The sequence below is a fragment of the Eptatretus burgeri genome, chromosome 8, assembly GCF_056783735.1.
Source record: "Eptatretus burgeri isolate ZD-2024b chromosome 8, Ebu_testis_v1, whole genome shotgun sequence".
In the NCBI taxonomy this organism is placed as follows: domain Eukaryota; kingdom Metazoa; phylum Chordata; class Myxini; order Myxiniformes; family Myxinidae; genus Eptatretus; species Eptatretus burgeri.
The window spans coordinates 106,776,842-106,798,595 of record NC_140968.1 but is presented as its reverse complement, the minus strand read 5'-3'; the positions used below and the strand labels follow the sequence as shown (position 1 = coordinate 106,798,595).

General features: G+C 46.8%; 1 protein-coding gene across 6 annotated transcripts in view; it reads right to left on the bottom strand.

Annotated features, from left to right (window-relative positions):
* Window positions 1-21,754, bottom strand: part of EZH2 (enhancer of zeste 2 polycomb repressive complex 2 subunit) — a 125,008-nt gene that overhangs the window by 23,939 nt on the left and 79,315 nt on the right. For 5 of the 6 annotated variants that reach the window (XM_085893452.1, XM_085893454.1, XM_085893456.1 and 2 more), the window contains 3 exons: window positions 16,034-16,128; window positions 9,815-9,855; window positions 8,430-8,555 (listed from right to left, as the gene is read on the bottom strand). In XM_085893452.1, coding sequence (XP_085749578.1) covers window positions 8,430-8,555; window positions 9,815-9,855; window positions 16,034-16,128 — 262 coding nt within the window. The remainder of the gene's footprint in view (window positions 1-8,429; window positions 8,556-9,814; window positions 9,856-16,033; window positions 16,129-21,754) is intronic. The other variant, XM_085893455.1, reaches the window with a different exon arrangement.

Sequence of the window (21,754 nt, the reverse complement as noted above, 5' to 3'; positions counted from 1 at the left end):
GTACTACAATGTTTTCTCATCCAGGTATCACAATAGAGTGAACTCTAACAATTCTTTCATCTTCTTCTTCTCCACCTCGTCGTCGTCCTTCTAAAAGGGGTGAGGTCCAATGGCACCAAGCTTCTGCCCTGCGTTGACCACAGTACTCCTCCATTTCCCTCTGGCCTCAGCCAACTCTCTACACTCTCCAACCAACCCCCTCACCCCTTTACTGATATCCCTACTCACACAATCCTCCCACCTCAATCACAGTCTACTTCTTCATCTCTTCCCTTGCTCCCTGAAGGCTTGTGTTGGCTTAGCATCTTAGGGTCTTCAGTTTGAGCTCCTATCGGTCGTTGAATTAACACCAGGTGGAGTTGACTCAGCCTGTCATGCTTCTGAGGTTGGCAAAATGAGTACCAGTACACTGATAAGAGGGCACTGCACCAGCAGCACAGCTGCGCCCCCAGAAAATGACGCAACCAGCATCCACAGGCTGCACACGATAGCGAGATGATACCTTGCTCCCTCAACCTGTCCGCTCCCTTCTCCATTCTCTCCTCCCCCATCCGCACCAAGTGTCCAGCCATCTCAGCCGGCATTTCACCAATCTCCCGGTCAAGCTCATCTGCACACCAATCTCCTTCCTCAGTTCATCCACATCCATCCTCCTTCTATCCATCCTCTTCACTTCCGCAATCCTCCTGACCCACTTGTTCTCGCAAACGTGCAGCTACTGTTGTCTCTCTGCGAGTACGACCATTTCCAGACCGTAAGGGTAGGTTGGCATTCCACACGACATCAAAACATTCATATATTCCCTCCCAAGTATCTCTCCCTGGCTACTCCCTCTTACGGTATGACAGACCTGAGCCTTGTCCTGGTGGAGGTGTTGCTCTCTTCATCAAAGACTCTATTCCTCACTCTCCATGCACTGCTCTCACTCCCCCACACCTCCAGGAATACCTCTGGCTTCGGCTTCCCCTCCACTTCCACCTCATGTTTATATGTGTACTGTACCGTCCACCGAACAGTGATGACTCCATCTACATCTCACTATCCGAAAACATGGACCATCTTCTATCTTCTCATCCAAACTCTCTCTTCCTCTTATGTGGCGACTTCAATTGTCATCACGCCAGTTGGCTAGGTGTGGGTACCTCTCTCACCTGCCATGGCACCTCAGCAAAAGCTTTCTGCGACTCATTGGGACTGACTCATTAGGTCAACTTCCCGACCCGGATCTCAACCAATGGTACTCCATCTCTTCTGGATCTGATTTTGACAAATTTCCCTGACAATATCTGCTGCTCTTCCTTCGCTCCAATTGGTTCTTCTGACCACGTCCTTGTTAAAGTGGACATCTCTCTGGCTGTTATCAGAGAACCACCTCACCGCCGTCGAGTCTGGCATTTCACTCAAGCCGACTGGCAGGGTCTCCGAGCAGCCATCAAACTTACAGACTGGTCTCCTATCACTACTTTCTCAAACATCAACTCTTCCTGGGAATTCTTTCAAAGAAACTTGCTCTCCCTCATGCACAGATTTATCCCCTCTCGTGTTCAGTTGTCTTACCCTTCCTCCCGCCCTTGGTTTACTGAAGCTTGTGGCGAGGCAGTTGTCCTGAAACAACTTGCCTTTGCCTCATGGAAAGCAAACCCAACTGAGGGCAATCTCAGTTCTTTCCACAAAGCTCGGAACAAGTGTGTATCTACCCTCAGGAGAGCCAGAAAACAACATCTTTCTCATCTCAAGTCTGAACTCTCAAACCTCTCTCCCTCCTCAAAATCCTGGTGGCGTTTAATCAAATGTTTCTGGTGTATGTTCCCCCTCCATCCCCTCCCTTACCTCAAATGGCCGCACTGCTGATTCCACACATGATAAAGCTGAATGTCTAAACTCGGTGTTTGCAGCTAAATCTTGTGTCCTAAACCCATCACTATCTCTACCCACTTTACCCAGTCGCACCCAACTGTCCCTGGACTCTGTATCCTTTTCTCCTGACAAGGTAGAGAGCTTGCTTTCAAACCTCGAGTCAGATTCTGCAACCGGTCCAGACGGCATCAGCCCACGTGTCCTCAAAGCCTGCTCTTCTGCTCTTGCTCACCCTCTCTCTGTTCTATTCACCCTCTCATTTGCCCAAGGTCATCTGCCATCTGCTTGGAAATCTGCTAACATCACTGCCCTGCATAAAAAAGGTGCAAAAACAGATCCCTATAACTACAGACCAATCAGCCTTCTCCCAATCATCAGCAAGGTGATGGAATCCATCATCGCCTCAGATATGAAATCCTTCCTCTTCTCCAATGGCTTGATTTCCAATCATCAATTTGGTTTCAGACCAGGTCACTCTACTCTGGATATGCTGCTTCTGCTCTCCCATCAATGGATGGAGGTCCTCAATGCCAGACAGGAAATCCGAGCCGTATCCCTGGACATATCACGTGCTTTAGACACAGTCTGGCACCCTGCCCTACTCACCAAACTCTCTTTCCATGGTATTCAAGGCCATCTCCACTCATGGCTCGCAGACTTCCTCTCCTGTCGCAGTCAACGTGTGGCCCTAAATGGAGTTCTTTCATCCCCTCTTCCTGTGCAGGCTGGAGTTCCTCAAGGTAGCGTTCTGGGCCCTGTTCTTTTTCTGGTTTTCATCAATGATCTCTCGGACTCTCTGGAAAATCCTCTATTTCTCTTTGCCGACGACTCCACCCTCTGCCGTACCATCTGTCATCCCTCAGACCGGCAAGCAGCAGCTTCTTCACTCACTGCAGATCTGGATAAAATCACAAACTGGTCCAACACGTGGAACATGTCTTTCAATCCAGACAAATCTCACACTCTCACTATGTCTCATCAAAAGGACCGTTTACAAAACCCCCCCATCCATTTTCTCAACAATCCTCTGGAAGAAGTCTTTTCTTTCAAGCTTCTAGGTCTCACTATCTGCCATGACCTTTCCTGGGAAAGTCACATTTCCAACCTCGCCTCAAAAGCCAGTCGCCGACTGGGAATCCTCCGTCGTGCTAAGTCCTTCCTCGGCCCTCTTGAGCTCCTGACCACTTACAAAGCTTTTGTCCGTAGCCTGATGGAGTACTGCTCTCCCCTCTGGGCTGGTGCTCCTGCCTCCCACCTTTCTCGGCTTAACGCTGTCGAAACCAGGGCATTTAAGATCATCGGCATCTCCCGCAATGAAGCTGACTCTTTGGGCCTCTCACTCAATCACCGCAGGTTGGTCGGTGGTATTTCTGTCTTCTACCGACTCCTCTCCAGCCTTGCCCCCCCCTGCTCTCTCTGCGATTTGTCCCCACCACATTTCCACAGGGCGCTCAAGGTCCGCCAACAACCCCCTTCTGGTAAAACTACCAAAATCACGAATCACTGCTCATCTTCACTCTTTCATTCCTCTTTTTTCCCGCCTTTGGAATAAACTTCCTCACTCTATTCTTTCCCATTCTTCCCTCCAGGCTTTCAAAACAGCTGTTCACCACCACCTCTTATCTTCCCCCATCCAAATCCTCGATCTTTTCTACCCCCGATAATCCACCCAAGCCCACTTCCTTCATTTCTCCTACTTTCCTTCCTGAAAGTCCCTGAAATGTCCATCTTCTCTTCGCCATGTTCCCCGTCCCATCCCCATCCCTCTCCCTTCCACAGTTCACCTAATGTGTCTGTTCCCCACTGTTTTGTCCCTTCCACTCCCGCCCCTCTTTTCTCATGCCTCCTTGCTGTGAGTTGTGTGTTAGCTCTCATACGAACCTCGACCAAGGTATACAAAAAAAAAAAAAAAAAAAAAAAATTTCAATTTTCTTGATATCTTTCTGTCTGCCATGACTCCCTCCACACATTTGTACCCACCTATATCCTCTTCGGCACCTCTGCCTCCAACCTACCATCCCCGGTCACTGTTCCCCTCCCCCCCCCCTTACCTCACCCAACCCCCCGAGATACTCAAACCTATTTCCCTGTCTGATCCCTTCCCCCTCAAACCTGATATTTATTTATTTCTCTGCTGCCTGACCCACATCACCTCAGTCTTCTCCATCCTCACCTTCAACCCATGCTGCCCAGATGCATCATTCCACTCCACCTGTACTTCCTATATCTCCCACCGACTCTCCACCACAACAGCCAGATCGTCCACCTACATCCTCCCCAGGATATTCCTCATGTTTACCTTCCTGGTTACCAGCTCCATCACCATGATAAACATGAGTGGGCTGAGAGAGATTCCCTGCCTCAAACCGATGATCACACTAAACTCCTCAGATATCCAAGGACCAACCAAAACTCTTCCCTTGTACATAACTTCCACCAACCTAACTTCTGCTTCCGGCACTCCCATCCAGTCAGTGTCGCCATCACCATCTCTCTCAGGAGTGTGATACACCTTCTCCAGGTCTACAAATCCCATTGCCATTTCACCTTGCACCTCCAACTTCTTCTCCCCCAGCTGTCTCAGCGTGAACGTCACAGTCATCCCCATACCATTTCTAACACCCTGTTGCTCTTCTCCAATCTTCATCTCCACACTCTTCCTTATCCTCTCGTCCAGAATCCTCAGCACTTTTATGACAACTTGTGATCGTAATGCCCCTGTACTTCCCTGAATCTTGAACACTACCCTTCTCCTTCCATACCAGCACAATTAACCCTGTCCTCCAATCCTCCAGAATTGAACCCTCTTTCACACATACATTCAACAACTGCTTCATCCAACTGACTCCAACTTCTCCCACTTCAATTATAATTTATGTGCACACCTCATTAATGCCTGGTGCTCTTCCCTTCTTCAATGCTGTCTTCTTCAATGTGCACCTCCTCCTCCTCCATGATCTCCATCAACTTCAATTTCCCCTCTACATAAGACAGTTACTCCAACTCACCATAGTTTCCTCCCCGATTCAACAGCTCCTTGAAATATCCTTCGCACACCTTCAGTACTGCACCCCCCTCTGTCACTAGCCTCCCACCACCATCCTCAATCACCCCCCCCCCATGTCCTTACAATCTACATCCTCATCACGAGCTAATTTCTAGATCATATTCTTGCCACCATCCTCCTCCAACTTGGTGTAAACCTCCTCTTCCATGTCATGCCTTGCCTTATCCACAGCTCTCCTTGCTGCTTTCTTCTTCTGCCCATACAGGTGTAGCAACCCCACATCCAGCTGCCTACCCCTATCCTCAATCTTCTTTATCCTCTTCCAAACCTTCTTTTCACCAACTGCCTTCACTGCCAACTCCGTACACCATAACCTGGTTTCTATCCCTCGACGATGCACCCTGTCCTGATGTCCTCCCACACAAAACTTCTGCCATTCCCCTAAAAGCCTCTCCGTACTTCTTCCACTCCTCCTACAAACCTTCTGCTTCTTCGCTAAGTTGCTCATACCTGGCCCTCATCATCTTGTAATCTACAATGACGTTGTCCCTACACTTGCTCCACCTAATCTGACCCCTGCTCTTTGCCTCCCTCCTTTTCTTCACCTGTACCAGAAACAGCCTTTAAATTTCCTTGATATAAGCACAGGCTTGTGCTGGGTGGTAACATGCCACTGCCTTACAATCAATCCTTAACCCCCCACAACTGTCGCTTCCTCACCACCACCAAATCTAATTCTGTTCTATGTTGTCCACTCCTATAGGTAATCTTATGAAATTGCTTTAGAAAGAATGAACCAGCTATGGCCATCCCATTCCTCAACACCAGCTCCACCAGCTCTTCATCCTCTATTCCTCATTCCCCAACCAAATTTAACAACACATTCCTCTTCACCCAGCTCCACTACTCCCACATGCAAATTAAAGTCCTCACAATGCACAGCATCAACTCAAACTCAACCATTCCAGTCACCCTCATGAGTACGGCCCTGAATTCCTGCTTCACTGTCCTAGTCCTTCACGTTTGTGGCCCATATACTGACATAACACACACCAGTTTCCTCTATCACCACCTGTGCCATAACTATCTGTCCCTCCCATCTTTTCACTCTGACCACCTGCTTGCTAATCTCTTCCGATACTATTATTCCCACGCCATCATTCCTTCCATTCCCACCCACGTGCAACAGCTTGCATCCTCCGACCAACCTCCTTGCTCTGTCTCCTTTCCATCTGGTCTCCTGCACATACACAAACAACACTTCCAACTTCCTTCTCTGCATCATCTCCACCACCTCAACTCCTCTCCCCTCCCCTCCATTCAAACTACCTAGTCAGACTCTGAACCTTCAAACTACCTAATAATATTGTGAATTTAAGAAAATTAGAAAATCTTACTCCATCTGCACAATATCGCCCAAAATTGGGATCCCGGACCAGTACTGGCATACTAAGGGGGGTGGCGGAGAAGGCGGTCCGCCCTGGGTGAGAGCCGGAGTGGGGGGGGGGGCATTGGGAGAGTTGAAATACCAGTATGATGATATAATGATGGTTTTAGTTGCAAGTGACATTATAATATTATTATTTACCTAATAATAAAGACTAACTCAGAACTAAAACCATCGTTATATCATCGTACACGGTACCGAACATAAACACGGAGCAGGAACACAGCATTACATTGCAGGGTGGGAGGTGGTGGAAGTAGTGGTTAATGGGAGGAAGGAGGAGGTGGAGCTGATGATGTGCTTGGCATGGTTTCGTCAGTGGATGAAGCAGATGTTGATGGCTTCAAGTAGCTGCTGAGTCGACTGTTGGCAGTTTTATGACTTCTCCTCAAGAGTCCTCATATAAAGCACGACAGCACGATCTCAGAAATGCATATTTTGACATCAGCTTTCTCCACCAATTACAAACAAGCTTTCATAAGTTACCAGGGCATTATGCATTGTAGGAAAGGTCATGATTTGTTCTTTGGGTTGATGTAATTTTAAACTCGTTTGCATATACCATACATGTCTCGGCCACGATGGTAGCTCAACGCACTTTATGGGTCAACCCTTTCAATCTGAAAAGTTAATCTCCTCCATTAAAGTTAATGGGCAGGAAAAACATCGCCATGGAAATGATGTTGTGCAACCGCTGGGTGTTCCTTGAAACTAGATTTTCTGTTACCTTTTTGAAAATTCCTTCTGGTGATGTTTTCTCTGCTAGTATAACAAAAACACATTTTCAAACAGAGTACCCACCATACGGGCAGTCTTGTACCAAGCAAGCAACACGTTCTTCTGACACATACCGTTATTTGGGCAGTGTATAGGCAAGTGACAGCTCCGTATCGGAAAAATAAAAAAACCCGGGTTACATGCAGGAAGTAAAAACATACCTATTGCTAATTATTCAAAACACCTCACAGCACTGGAAAACGTGGGGACAGGAATACTGTACTATAAAATGGTGGAGACTTGTAATAGCCAAAGGAAGGGTCTGCCCCAGGTGCCAAATATTCTCAGTACGCCCCTGCGGACCAGTGTCCCAACCAATAAGCCACCACTGTAGCCAGAGGTTGTGGGTTCGTGCCCCGTTAAAGGTATTAGGGATTAGCATTCTGAGCTTCAGGAAAGTGTTCATTTTGGGATAACTGTCACAACACGATTGGATTGTTGGAAAAACACAGCCGGTTCATTAATGATCTTCAGGGTCGAGACATTTGGCCTACTTGACAGTATCCACTCATTGTGGTTAACCATTATTCTCTTCCCTTGTTATTCTATTATTCTCTTCCCTTGCAGATAATCATTCTTTATGACTAAGGGTCATAGCCTACTCCTGTACTTTTCACTTAAAATAAAAACATCTCCTGCTCAGGCCCGGTTCCTCTACCGAGTTCTTTGGTGACCAATTGATGTCTCATTTACTCTGAAAGGCCGTCTTTGAAAGTTGAGGACACCTGTTCCGGAATCGTCTTGTTTACATCAACAAATTGACACCAACAATTAACTGTTAATGTCGCACGTCTCGCCAGGTGCCATCACGCCTGTTTTTGTACTGAATCCGTGCCTCCTCATCCAGGCCATATGCTCTTGTGGACCTCCTGATTTGATGAGCCTCGATTTTATGGAAATACAATAAAAGACCACTGAAAGTTTGTGGTTCACGCTGTCAAAATGGCATGCTTGGTTTACTGCAACATAGTTATTAATTTAACTGCTTCCTCTGTCAAACCCTTACAATTTGTTCATAATAAAGAAGTCAAATACAGGTTACAATTCTGATTAATTTGTCACTAAACAGGAAATCTACTAGAATTTAACATCAAGGATCCAATTATGAAATTAGACCATACCACTGAACCCTAAGCCAATACAATAGAGAGGAGGGGTGGGAGAGAGAGGAGAGGGGGAGGTTGGAGAGGGAGGGGGAGACTGAACCCAAAGAACGGCAGTGCTGCCAGATAAACAACTTTTGCACAACTCGTGTGGCGATAGGGTGCGGGTTAGGAGAAGGACACAGTACTCCATTCTGCGAAGAACCAACAGAAGGTTGCAATTTTTTGAGGAACATACATTCAGAGCTGCACTGGCAGAACTTCTCGCAGAAGTTCTGAGCATTGATGCAGGGACAGGAGGCATCACAAGGTTGTCCAGGATGATCGCACGGCTGGTAATTGTACACATGATTGGACGAAGAGTCTGAAAAAGGCAAATCGTAGACCAATGATTGTCAACTAGCCTGCATGGAATTGGCATATCACTCACAACACTTATAATGACCTAAGGATAGTATTTGACAGAAAAAAAAATAATTACTAGCCACTGCAATAAGAGGCCTCTTCTCCACTTTCAAACATATTCTTCATTGCTAAACATCCTCTGTAAGTGAGCACAGACAAGCGAGAAACTCTGAAGTAAATACAGTAAACCCTTAAATATCACAGGGGTTACGTTCTTGGAAAATCTCACCATATTGAGAACTGCAAATTTCTATGGGAAAAAGGGGGTTAGGTTCCTGGGCTTCAAGAAAATATAGAGGAAGGTCGGCAGCAGGCAAAAATAAATGCATCACAATTGAAAGCAGCATGTAAAATAAATAAATATCGGCTTTACAATGAACTCTCCTGCTGTGTTGAAGCAGATTAAACACATCTATCTCTTTCCCTCTCTCCCCCCCCTTTTCCTTCTCTACCCCCCCTCTCCCCCCCCACTTTTCCCTCCCCCCCTTTCCCTCTCCCCCCCCTCCTCTCTCTCTCTCCAGTAATTAGGGCAGGAATTTTGAGTTTAGCCATGGTGCCGGCAATAGCTCGCATCATATTCACATTGGACACCATAGGGTCTTAAAGGCCTATCAACTAATTCCGGCAGTCGGGGCAATCAGTTTAATGTCTATCCGAGGGACGGCACACACATTGATGAATCACCCTGCCTGTGAAACACCAGGATGGCAGTTTATAGCTGGATTGAGATTCAAACCCAGGCTAGACAGCTTCGAGGCGAGTGTGCGTACTTCGAGACCATCCTGCCAGCTCCAAAGCCCCTTGATTCCTCACCTATTACCAGAATCCCTTAAATCATTACCCTTTGTAATCTGTTGAAGCGTTTCTTTTAAAAATCGTTATGTAGCTCCAAAAACATCAAATAAATAAATCAATCACTTTTGTCCATCGTTTCACGCTTCAGCACCATGCAAGAAACAACAAAAGGCTCATGGGTGGGGGATAACCGTCACAACTCAGTTCAAAAACTGTGATTGGTCGAATTTAAACGCCGCAATAACTAAATCGGTACATAAAGAGGTTACCCGCGATTGATCAAAACCACGATTGGTCATAGTAATAATATTTAAGGGTTTTATTGGATTAAACATTAAGCAATGGATCATGAAAGGTAATGTGCATTATCCACACCATCCCACTTTTACCCCAAAAGTAATGTCTCGACAAAACGCTCATTACCTTTTTTCAGCTGAATCTTCCTGCAGTGAGCAGCCCACAACCTGAAAATAGTTAAGCTTATGTTTGACACAAGATACACTTAAACAGGAATATTATGTGCACTCAACAGCAATCGTAGCTTTAAAATTCAGACGTATCCTCATTATTCAATCACAGTCCACGTTCAAGGTATTAAATACATGTAAATACACAGGATGTCCACAAGGTTTTAAATTTTTAACACAACAAAACCAAAAGATACAATGAAACGGTTTTCTCCATGTTGTTGCATAGCTATCGCAATACCTATTTCCACCACCGAAGGTGAAGGAGGTTGTTTTCACCCCTTTACGTGTGTTTGTTTGTTAATTGCCGGAATCCTTCAGCTTTCGGCAATTATGTTGGTCGGTTGTGTGCGTCATTCTGTGTGTCTGTCCGTCTGTTTGTTTGTGTGTTTGTTTACCCTGTAGCAGCCACACCGTTTCAGCGACCATGACCAAACTGGGTACAGACGTCGGCCATGGTCCAACTCAGACACTTGTCGTTTTTGGTGAATCTAAGTCAAAGATCAAGGTCAAGGTAATCAAAAAACCGAAATTCTTATTTTCGCAATAATGTCCGCTAAAATGGTCGTGTCGACTTCAAATCAAATCCAAAATGTGCATCTTCCAATTCTGCATCCAACCATATGTCTCATTGGGGTGTCACACCAAACACCCTTCTTAGCGGTCAGGGGTCGAATGTCAGGGGGGTCGGGTCAAAACTTTCAAATTGCGATAAAACACCATGTCAAGTCCGATTGACTTCCAAGTTATGATCATTACCAAACTAAGTGCTATAACTCATTAAACAGTAGCACTCTCGACTTATAAGAACCAAACTGATTTCCAGGTTTTTGTTTTTTCAGAGATCATGGAGATATGACAAAGTTATTCCGGCAATTCCTTGCTCAATGAGCAATTTCATTTGTTTGTTTGTTTGTGTGCACGATATCTCAAAAAGTTATGGACGGATCCAGATGAAATTTTGTATACAGGTTGGGTGAATGACAAGGACAAACTGATTAGATCCGGCTATGAGAATCTTTTAAGTGATTCTTCACCATTGAGAGATAGGGCCAAAAATGATATACATTACAGCACGATATCTTAAACATGTATTTGGCCCGATATGTTCTCATGGATCAGGCATTACGTGGAGGAGGTATGCGCTCTACCGAGAGCCCTTCTCGTTTTCTTTGTTTTGCAGGTCTTCGTCTGAGTAACCAGTTGCTATTGATCAATAGCTGATTGAAAATGGAGACTACTTAGAACAAAGCTCAATTTGTCATCTGATTCACAGAGTTGAAATTTGTGGCAACTGTTCAACAGAATTAGCACGGTATAATTACTAGAGTGGCAAAAATATACATTTATAACAGCCCTCACGACTACCACTCCCACCCGCACCTCAAACATATTTAATAGTAAATATAATTTTAAACAAAGAAAACTATAACGGCACTCGTTAGTGCGCAAACCTCCGCCAGGCTGAACAGTTTACATTTTGTATTGCACTGATAGCCGATAGGTCAGATCTGTATCCAGACCTGAATCAAAATCTAATTGGCGCGTTCTCCTCACCCAACCAACTCGTCCACCAAATTTAGTCCGAATCCACCAACATTTTGAGACATTTTTTGCCCTATCTCTCAATGGTCAAGAATCACTTCAAAAATTCAAGTATCCCGATCCAGATTCAGATCTTTACCAAAATCTAATCATTTCATCCTTGTCATACACCAAACCTCTCCACCAAATTTTGTCTGAATCTGTCCATAACTTTTTGAGATATCCTGCTCACAGACAAAGACAGACAGACAAGGGTGAAAACATAACCTCCATTCACCTTCGGCAGCGGAGGTAACAAGCCAATAGCGAGGCCCTTCCGTTATTCAAATGGATTTGATGTTTTTGCATACGATCAGTTCCATGGCATTTCACACACGATTAACACCTCCAAGAGTGAGCCGAGTGAAAACTGTTAAACAATAAAGTGTGATATGAAATATAAAAAATACCAATGAGTGTGCACATTAAACAACAAATAAACCTTTAAAATATTGGGATTGAAAAATAGATTAAAAAAAAAAAACAACATCCCAAAACCAGATGGTGGTGTATCATACTTTCAATGAATGGTCCACTTACAGTCGTTATTATATACACTACATGGCCAAAAGTATGTGGACACCCCTTCTAATCAGTGGATTCGGCAATTTCAGCCACAACTATTGCTGACAGGTGTATAAAATCAAGCACACAGCCATGCAATCTCAATAGATAAACATTGACAATAGAATGGGCCATACTGAAGGGCTCAGTGACTTTGAACGTGGCACCGTCATAGGATGTCACCTTTCCAACAAGTCAGTTCATCAAACATTTTCCCTGCTGGAGCTGCCCCGGTCAACTGTAAGTGCTGTTATTGTGAAGTGGAAATGTTTAGGATCAACAACAGCTCAGCCATTAAGTGGTAGGCCACACAAGCTCACAGAACGGGATCGCCAAGTGCGCATGGAAAAATCATCTGTTGTCGGTTGCCACACTCACTACCGAGTTCCAAACTGCCTCTGAAAGCAACGTCAGCACAAACACTGTTCGTCGAGAGCTTCATGAAATGTGTTTCCATGGCCGAACAGCCGCACACAAGCCTAAGATCACCATGCGCAATGGCAAGCATCAGCTGGAGTGGTGTAAAGCTCACCACTATTGGACTCTGGAGCAGTGGAAACGTGTTCTCTGGAGTAATGAATCTCGCTTCACCCTCTGGCAGTCCGACGGACAAATCTGGGTTTGGTGGATGCCAGCAGAACACTACCTGTCCAAACGCATAGTGCCAACTGTAAAGTTTGGTGGAGGAGGAATAATGTTCTGGGGCTGTTTTTCATGGTTCTGGCTAAGCCTTAGTTCCAGTGAAGGGAAATCTTAACACTACAGCATACAATGATATTCCAGATGATAATTGTGCTTCCAACTTTGTGGCAACAGTTTGGGGAAGGTCCTTTCCTGTTTCAGCATGACAATGTCCCCGTGCACAAAGTGAGGTCCATACAGAAATGGTTTGTCGAGATCGGAGTGGAAGAACTTGACTGGCCTGCACAGAGCCTGACCTCAACCCCATCGAACACATTTGGGATGAATTGGAACACCGACTGTGAGCCAGACCTAATCGCCCAACATCACTGCCCAGCCTCACTCATGCCCTTGCGGCTGAATGGAAGCAAATCCCCACAGCAATGTTCCAACATCAAGTGGAAAGCCTTCCCAGAAGAGTGGAAGCTGTTATAGCAGCAAAGGGGGTGGGGGGACCAACTCCAGATTACTGCCCATGATTTTGGAATGAGATGTTGGACGTGCAGGTGTCCACATACTTTTGGCCATATATTGCATCATGGCATAGGGCCTGTTCATCATTTTGGGTGGCAAAGAGGTGACAACATGCAAGCTTTCTCTAATGTGTGAATATTTCGGGGGATTTATGCAGGAAAAGTAATCCTTTCTAATACAAGATCAAGGCTCATGGAAGAGCGAGCTGACAGATGGGAAAAAGGCAATAGAATGAAAGGAACAGCAGGTGTAAACAAAAAACAAGAGAATGAACACATAAATGTCTTTGACATCACGATGGACAACGGACATCCTGGAAAAATCCTCGACGATGATAGGACAGGAACCATAGCTTGAGAGTAAAGAAGAGAGTTGGGAAGACAGAGGTGTTAAGGCGATGCATGTAATGGTCTCTTTTGAAAGGTACTGACAGCAGAAATGGTATGGGTTTAAACTGGAATTAGATAGGTACATATAAGCATTGTGGATAAAGGGCTACATGGACATTGGCAGAAATGCACAGGCATGATGGTCCTAATGGCCTCCTTCTGCATCATAGTTCCTTGTATTACCTTGTATCCAGGAATTGCAGGGGAGGGGCGGTGGGCTGAGAGAGCAGAGGGAGGATCGTTGGAGCATAAGCGGCAGAAAACAGAGACCACCAACCTACCTGCGATGTGAAAGCAATAGACCTTGTGCTTCTACCTCATTGCAGGAGATTCCAAATATGTTGAGAGCTTTCAATTCCACAATTTCCAGGAGACACAGATGTGGTACCTGGTGCCCCAGCTCGTAGAGGAGAGTAGTTGACTCCATTGAGCAATGGAAAAAGGCCTTGTTGGCTGTGATTAGTTTTGCTCGATGAAGGAATGACAGATGATGCCCAATTGGCAGCTGGCTTTGGATACCAACTTTGCAATGCGGTCAGCCTAGGAGAGGTCATGACTGATGGTGAGGCCAAGTAGAAGTTTAAGACAATAAACCTCTTCCAGTGAAGGACCATGGAAATAAACAAGTGAGTTGGTTTGATGATCCTTCCAGAGGGAATGGGAACAACAGAGATCTTCCAAGGTTGAAAAACATGTTTAATCATCAGACAAGTATCTAATCAATTCCAGATCAGCAGAGAGTGGTGCAGCTGCTGCTGGACTCTAACCTACTATAATAGACAATGTGGAGTCATCTGCAGAAAGGAAGAGAGGGTTTATTTATGGAGAACACAGGTGATTTATGTAGAAGAGGAACGTAACTGGGCTTAGCATGGTACCTCTGGGCACTCTTGCCGACACTAGGAGAGCACAGAGGTGGTTTCGTTCACAGCAATGCGTTGACTGTACGAGTGGAAAACTTAACAAGGCCAGATATGAAGGCAGTCTTGTGAGGCACAGGTCGAAAGCTCGGCAAGCAAAACAGGATGGCAGACTGTGTCTAATGCTTGAGATATATCCAGAGATATGGTGCTGACCTGTTGTTTGAGACAGGTTGGCATCTATGGGGAGGAGGAAATTCATACTTAGGAAATGCCCCGCTGAGTGTGGTAAGAAAAGCTGTGTGTGCCATTGTTGTGACGTCGCCTGTACTGAGAGTACTCAGGGAAATGACGGCACTTACCCCAAGCCCAGTGGCTGTGTGAGAGGGAGAGGGAGATGGAAACAAGGTGTGTGTGTGTGTGTGTGTGTGTGTGTGTGTGTGTGTGTGTGTGTGTGTGTGTGTGTGTGTGTGTGTGTGTGTGTGTGTGTGTGTGTGTGTGTGTGTGTGTGTGTGTGTGTGTGATGGGGGGAGGGAGGGGGAGGGGGAAAGGGGAGAAGCTCCACTTCGATCATGTAAAATAAATAAGGGCCCCCAACCATTTCTGAGAGAGGAGAAGCAACAGGTTTTCAGACTTGTAAGACTTGAAAAAGTTGAAAATGGTTTTTACTCGCCAAATGACAGCACAATAATCTGGACAAACGGTACTTTTAAAATACTTTCCTTCATGATTTAACTAACTTCAAATAAAGTATTACCATCCAACATTATTTTTCCATCCTCATCAGTCATCTCTGTGCACTGTACTCTTCCCAGATCAATCTGAGTCGACTAATCGACGACTGTAAAACTACTCACCACCTGGCAAGCACCGTGTCTAGACCTACTCTTGATATGGCCTTGGTGGATTCGATTCAATCCATGCCTGAGTGGCTTTAGGATAGGATCAGTTAAACCATATCTCATAAATGCTGAAAATGTCTGGGCAGTCAAATCCAAGGACATTATACAGTCCCATCAACGTGAACAGCTTGGTTCCGTGGTCTGTTTGAATTGACGAGCCCTGGTCATGGCGGAGTGATAATAATAAAAACACTATATATTTTTGGAAGGGCAAAGTCATGTTCTACCAAAACATGCATTTATCCGATTTTGTTTCAAACATGTTCGATGTACAGTCCATACCATCAAAGCTGGTCAAAAACATTTCATCGTGAACTCGTTTTCACAAAGCGAAAGTCTTCGTCGATCAAGGAGAGAGATATTTATTTATCTTGGAGGAACATCAGTGAAGTCGCTTTCATGTAATGGCTGCATGGCAGGGTACGATACTTTAGTGTAAAGTGATGTGAAGAAGGCGCGTGTAAATGGAGCCGCAGATGAAGCAGAGTTAAAATGAGCAGTAGAAAGATGAACGTGCCGTTTGGCAAAGAGTGAGGTAACCCATCCAGCTGACACGATTCAACCCCCATGATGGTCCTCGGATCAAATTCCACTTAATACACCGATGAGCTAAAAGTGCCGTTCGATTCAGAGACCAATGACATTGTACCATATTAAGGGTATTCTAATGCACAACAGAATATCACAAACACTATTTCGAATTTGGGTAGAAAAGTCAGACCGATGTTTTCTCTTCTTCTTGCGTGGTGGCGTGTGCGCATCGTCGGTTGGAACACGAGGCATGACCGAGGATTCCCGAACTGCAAAGTCGTACACCTGCAATCACAGACAATGCACACTGCTTGGCTCGAAACAAGTAATAAACATCAATAAAGAATGGCAATTATGGCACAGCCACCATTTCCTCAGCGAAAGTGAGGGCTAATTGATAAGGTACAAGTAAGATAAATAAAACACGACGATTCGTGACTTTAAAAGGTCTAAATTACAGCCAAAGTGACAGAGAGAACCACGCAGTTAGAACGCCGGTAAACATACTTCAGTGTTTTAATTGTCTGGTTACAGATCACTCTATTCAGCAGACTTTCTAAAAGACTACTGATACAATTATTTAATTTGTATGCAAAGTCGAAGCTCGGGGAAGAGCAAATACACAGAACAGAACGGCGAGCAGACAGTGGAAAGCGGGGAAAGAAACCAGTAACAGGGTAGAAGGACACAACAATGGGATACTTAGAGGAAGAATGGATGAGGGGAGAATGAGAGCAAAGGGAGGAGTAGGACACAGGGTGAACAATCCCAAATAAAGCTAGAGAAGGAAGTGGAGAAAACACAATAACCTGGAAAGGAATGGGTGGGGGTTTGGGACGGTTCATGAGGGTAGAAAAAGGGAGGGAGGGATCAGGAAACATGTAGAGGGAATGCACAAATGGGGTGGGCCAGGCCAGAGGGATATTTGGTAGGGAGAGAGAGGGGACACATGAAGCAGGGCTCACAGTGTAGTATCCAGAGTGGAAACATAGGGGATGGAGGAGACACTGGCATGCAGATAATCATACATGTTGGCTTAATGGTTCGGGTGGTGGGCTTGGGATCCTCAAATCCTGAGTTGAAATCCCTCTCGCCTGTTGAAATAATACCAGGTGGGGTTCACTCTGCCTGTCATCATTCCGAGGTCGGCAAAATTAGTGCCGGCTTGCTGGTATCCTGTGTCGGAGTGGCGACCCGTCTTGGATTGGGCCGAGCAGCCAAGGAGACTGCTGAGGCAGCATCAACGCTCTGCACAGAGTATGGTCCCAATGGATGGATGGATAATCATATGAAAGACAGAGGTAAAGGTTACCATCCTATTTAGTAGGTCACCACTGCGACCCCACATTCACTGCAAAACAGGCTTGTTTTCAGGATCCGAAGGGCAGAAAGATGAAAACGAATCACCTTTCCTTCCATTCCCAGTGTGATGTCAAAGACACAAAGAAAGACGGCGCTATATGAATGTGATGGGACATGGGATGGGGGTTTGCAAGCGATCCAGGAAGGGAAGAAGTAGTATGGGCAAAACACATTTGGTTATTAAAAACATACGAGTCGACAGAAGATGAGGAAATAATAATTTGTTTTGGGACCAAATGTGTTGAAGAACGAGCTGAAAATGAGTAAAGAAAATACTCTACCGGTCAAAAGTTTTAGAACACCTCCATTTTCCCAGCTTTTAGTGAAATTTAAGCAGTTTAATGTTTCAATGTACTCTGGTATTAAAGCATACAACAAATAAACAATTGCAGATAAAAAAGAAATCATGGAATCGTTTTGTTGAACCAAATTTAATCTAAATTTTTGACTCATCAAAGTAGCCACCTTTTGCAGATATAACAGCCGAACATACTCGTGGCATTCTTTCCACAATGGAAATCAATTATTGTTCAGAAAGTTCTTCCCAACACTGCTGCAGAGGTTCCCACAAATGTGTTGCACTTGTAGGTTGCTTTGTCTTCACCCTTCTGTCTAGTTCATCCCAAACCAGCTCGATGGGGTTTAAGTCTGGAGACTGTGCTGGCCATTCCATGATTTGAAGCCTACCGTCTTGTTCTTTTCTTTGAAGGAAGTTCTGACGTAGACTGGAGGTATGTTTTGGGTCATTATCTTGCTGTAGGATGAACCCCCGACCAACTAGGCGTAGACCAGAGGGTATTGCATGGCGTTGCTAAATGCTGTGGTGGCCCTTTTGGTTCAGGATGCCAGTCACTCTGCAAGTCGCCGACTCTGGATCCAGCAAAAGAGCCCCAGATCATCACGTTTCTCCTCCATGTTTGACAGTTGGTGTCACGAACTGAGGAACCATCCTTTCGCCTACTCGAGGGCGTACAAAAACCCTGTGTGATGAACCGAAGATTTCAAATTTTGATTCATCGGTCCATAAGACCTTCTTCCAGTTTGCGGTAGTCCACTAGCGGTGCTTCATGGCCCAGGCAAGCCTCTTTCTCTTATTTTGCCATCTTAGCAATAGCTTTCGTACTGCCACTCGACCTGTCAAACCTGCAGCTCAAAGTCTTCTCTTCACATTTGAAACTGGGACTTCCTTACTTCGACCAGTGTTAAGCTGTGCTTGAAGCTGCTGTCCTGTTTGCCACCTATCACGCAAGCTGTTGACTCTCAGAAACTTGTCTTCTGAATGTGTTGTGGCTTTGGGTGTGCTCGACCTCTTCCTGTCAGAGTTTCCTCCAGTTTCCAAGTGCCTTTTGATGGTGTAGGAAACTGTACTCACTGACACCTTGACTTCTTTGCAATTTCTTTCAAGTAAAGACCTAAACTTTTAAGGGATATAAAGGTCTGTCTGTCTTCCTTTGTTAATTGTCTTTTTGTCATCATTGTGATAGCAATATACTACTTCCTGCAGTGCAATATTGTCCAAATAATGCTTCAGAGGGTGGAGCAACACAGTCTGTTCCAACACTGCTTTTATACAGATAGAGGGTTTGAAACTAATCACCAAAAGTTGGGACACCTGTAGGAATTGTTTGCATCAACTTTCAAGGCTTAATTTACTTGCATTGCTGCAGAACAGTTGCAGTTGCTAACCCATTACTTGTTCCCTGAAAAGGGCCTTTTTTAACAACTCTGAAATTTACATTCTTTTTCAGTTGTTGATAACATAAACTTTTTTTTAACCTCTGGCAGTTTACCGCTTTGCTTTGTACCATTTCAGGTTATTCACTAGACTTGAACTGCCTAGATTTCAGTAAAAACTGGAAAATGGGGGTGTTATAAAACTTTTGACCAGTAGTGCAGACAAATGCACAATAAATAAACAAAGTACTATATAAATGAGACATAATGAAGTAAAGCAAAACCAGAGATTATGTGAGCAAATTCAGCTTATAACACCCATCCCGGTTCAGCCAGTCACAACATATTTCCACCAGACCCAGGAAATCACATTTGTTTCAAAATCGCTACACTTCATGGAGTAAACTCTGTGCAAAGCCATTCATGGTTTCAGTGCACGAAGAAAGAAATCGTGGCCCCAGAGAGATGGCAAGAAGTGCAAGTTGCTGCAGTCTGCCTGACTCTCCTTTTTATAACAGTGGACTTTTAAGGCTCATGGTTAAGCTGGTGAGTAAATCGCATGCAGGAAAATACTATTTAGTAGACATCTGTGTATTTATACACATATTACAAGGACATCAAGGAAACGATGTTAAAAAAACATGCGAAACAACAAAGTTTCTTCCACTGAAAGCAAGGATGCTTCACCAGCAGCAAGACATGATGCATTTCATAAACTTGGCTTGAATGCAGCCTCACGAGAAGAAGCCTCAGTATGGAGGCAACACAACAACAGCACTTTGTTATAACACGAATGGGACAGTCACCAAAGCATGCAATGCCATTGTTGGACAACGTGTCGCATGGTACGAGTCGTGCTGCACGACAGCGCGTCGCATGGTACGAGTCGTGCTGCACGACAGCGCGTCGCATGGTACGAGTCGTGCTGCACGACAGCGCGTCGCATGGTACGAGTCGTGCTGCACGACAGCGCGTCGCATGGTACGAGTCGTGCTGCACGACAGCGCGTCGCATGGTACGAGTCGTGCTGCACGACAGCGCGTCGCATGGTACGAGTCGTGCTGCACGACAGCGCGTCGCATGGTACGAGTCGTGCTGCACGACAGCGCGTCGCATGGTACGAGTCGTGCTGCACGACAGCGCGTCGCATGGTACGAGTCGTGCTGCACGACAGCGCGTCGCATGGTACGAGTCGTGCTGCACGACAGCGCGTCGCATGGTACGAGTCGTGCTGCACGACAGCGCGTCGCATGGTACGAGTCGTGCTGCACGACAGCGCGTCGCATGGTACGAGTCGTGCTGCACGACAGCGCGTCGCATGGTACGAGTCGTGCTGCACGACAGCGCGTCGCATGGTACGAGTCGTGCTGCACGACAGCGCGTCGCATGGTACGAGTCGTGCTGCACGACAGCGCGTCGCATGGTACGAGTCGTGCTGCACGACAGCGCGTCGCATGGTACGAGTCGTGCTGCACGACAGCGCGTCGCATGGTACGAGTCGTGCTGCACGACAGCGCGTCGCATGGTACGAGTCGTGCTGCACGACAGCGCGTCGCATGGTACGAGTCGTGCTGCACGACAGCGCGTCGCATGGTACGAGTCGTGCTGCACGACAGCGCGTCGCATGGTACGAGTCGTGCTGCACGACAGCGCGTCGCATGGTACGAGTCGTGCTGCACGACAGCGCGTCGCATGGTGCGAGTCGTGCTGCACGACAGCGCGTCGCATGGTACGAGTCGTGCTGCACGACAGCGCGTCGCATGGTACGAGTCGTGCTGCACGACAGCGCGTCGCATGGTACGAGTCGTGCTGCACGACAGCGCGTCGCATGGTACGAGTCGTGCTGCACGACAGCGCGTCGCATGGTACGAGTCGTGCTGCACGACAGCGCGTCGCATGGTGCGAGTCGTGCTGCACGACAGCGCGTCGCATGGTACGAGCCGTGCTGCACGGCAGCGCGTCGCATGGTACGAGTGGTGGTGCACGACAGCGCGTCGCATGGTGCGAGTCGTGCTGCACGACAGCGCGTCGCATGGTACGAGTCGTGCTGCACGACAGCGCGTCGCATGGTACGAGTCGTGCTGCACGACAGCGCGTCGCATGGTACGAGTCGTGCTGCACGACAGCGCGTCGCATGGTACGAGTCGTGCTGCACGACAGCGCGTCGCATGGTACGAGTCGTGCTGCACGACAGCGCGTCGCATGGTACGAGTCGTGCTGCACGACAGCGCGTCGCATGGTGCGAGTCGTGCTGCACGACAGCGCGTCGCATGGTACGAGTCGTGCTGCACGACAGCGCGTCGCATGGTACGAGTCGTGCTGCACGACAGCGCGTCGCATGGTACGAGTCGTGCTGCACGACAGCGCGTCGCATGGTACGAGTCGTGCTGCACGACAGCGCGTCGCATGGTACGAGTCGTGCTGCACGACAGCGCGTCGCATGGTACGAGTCGTGCTGCACGACAGCGCGTCGCATGGTACGAGTCGTGCTGCACGACAGCGCGTCGCATGGTACGAGTCGTGCTGCACGACAGCGCGTCGCATGGTACGAGTCGTGCTGCACGACAGCGCGTCGCATGGTACGAGTCGTGCTGCACGACAGCGCGTCGCATGGTACGAGTCGTGCTGCACGACAGCGCGTCGCATGGTACGAGTCGTGCTGCACGACAGCGCGTCGCATGGTACGAGTCGTGCTGCACGACAGCGCGTCGCATGGTACGAGTCGTGCTGCACGACAGCGCGTCGCATGGTACGAGTCGTGCTGCACGACAGCGCGTCGCATGGTACGAGTCGTGCTGCACGACAGCGCGTCGCATGGTACGAGTCGTGCTGCACGACAGCGCGTCGCATCGTACGAGTCGTGCTGCACGACAGC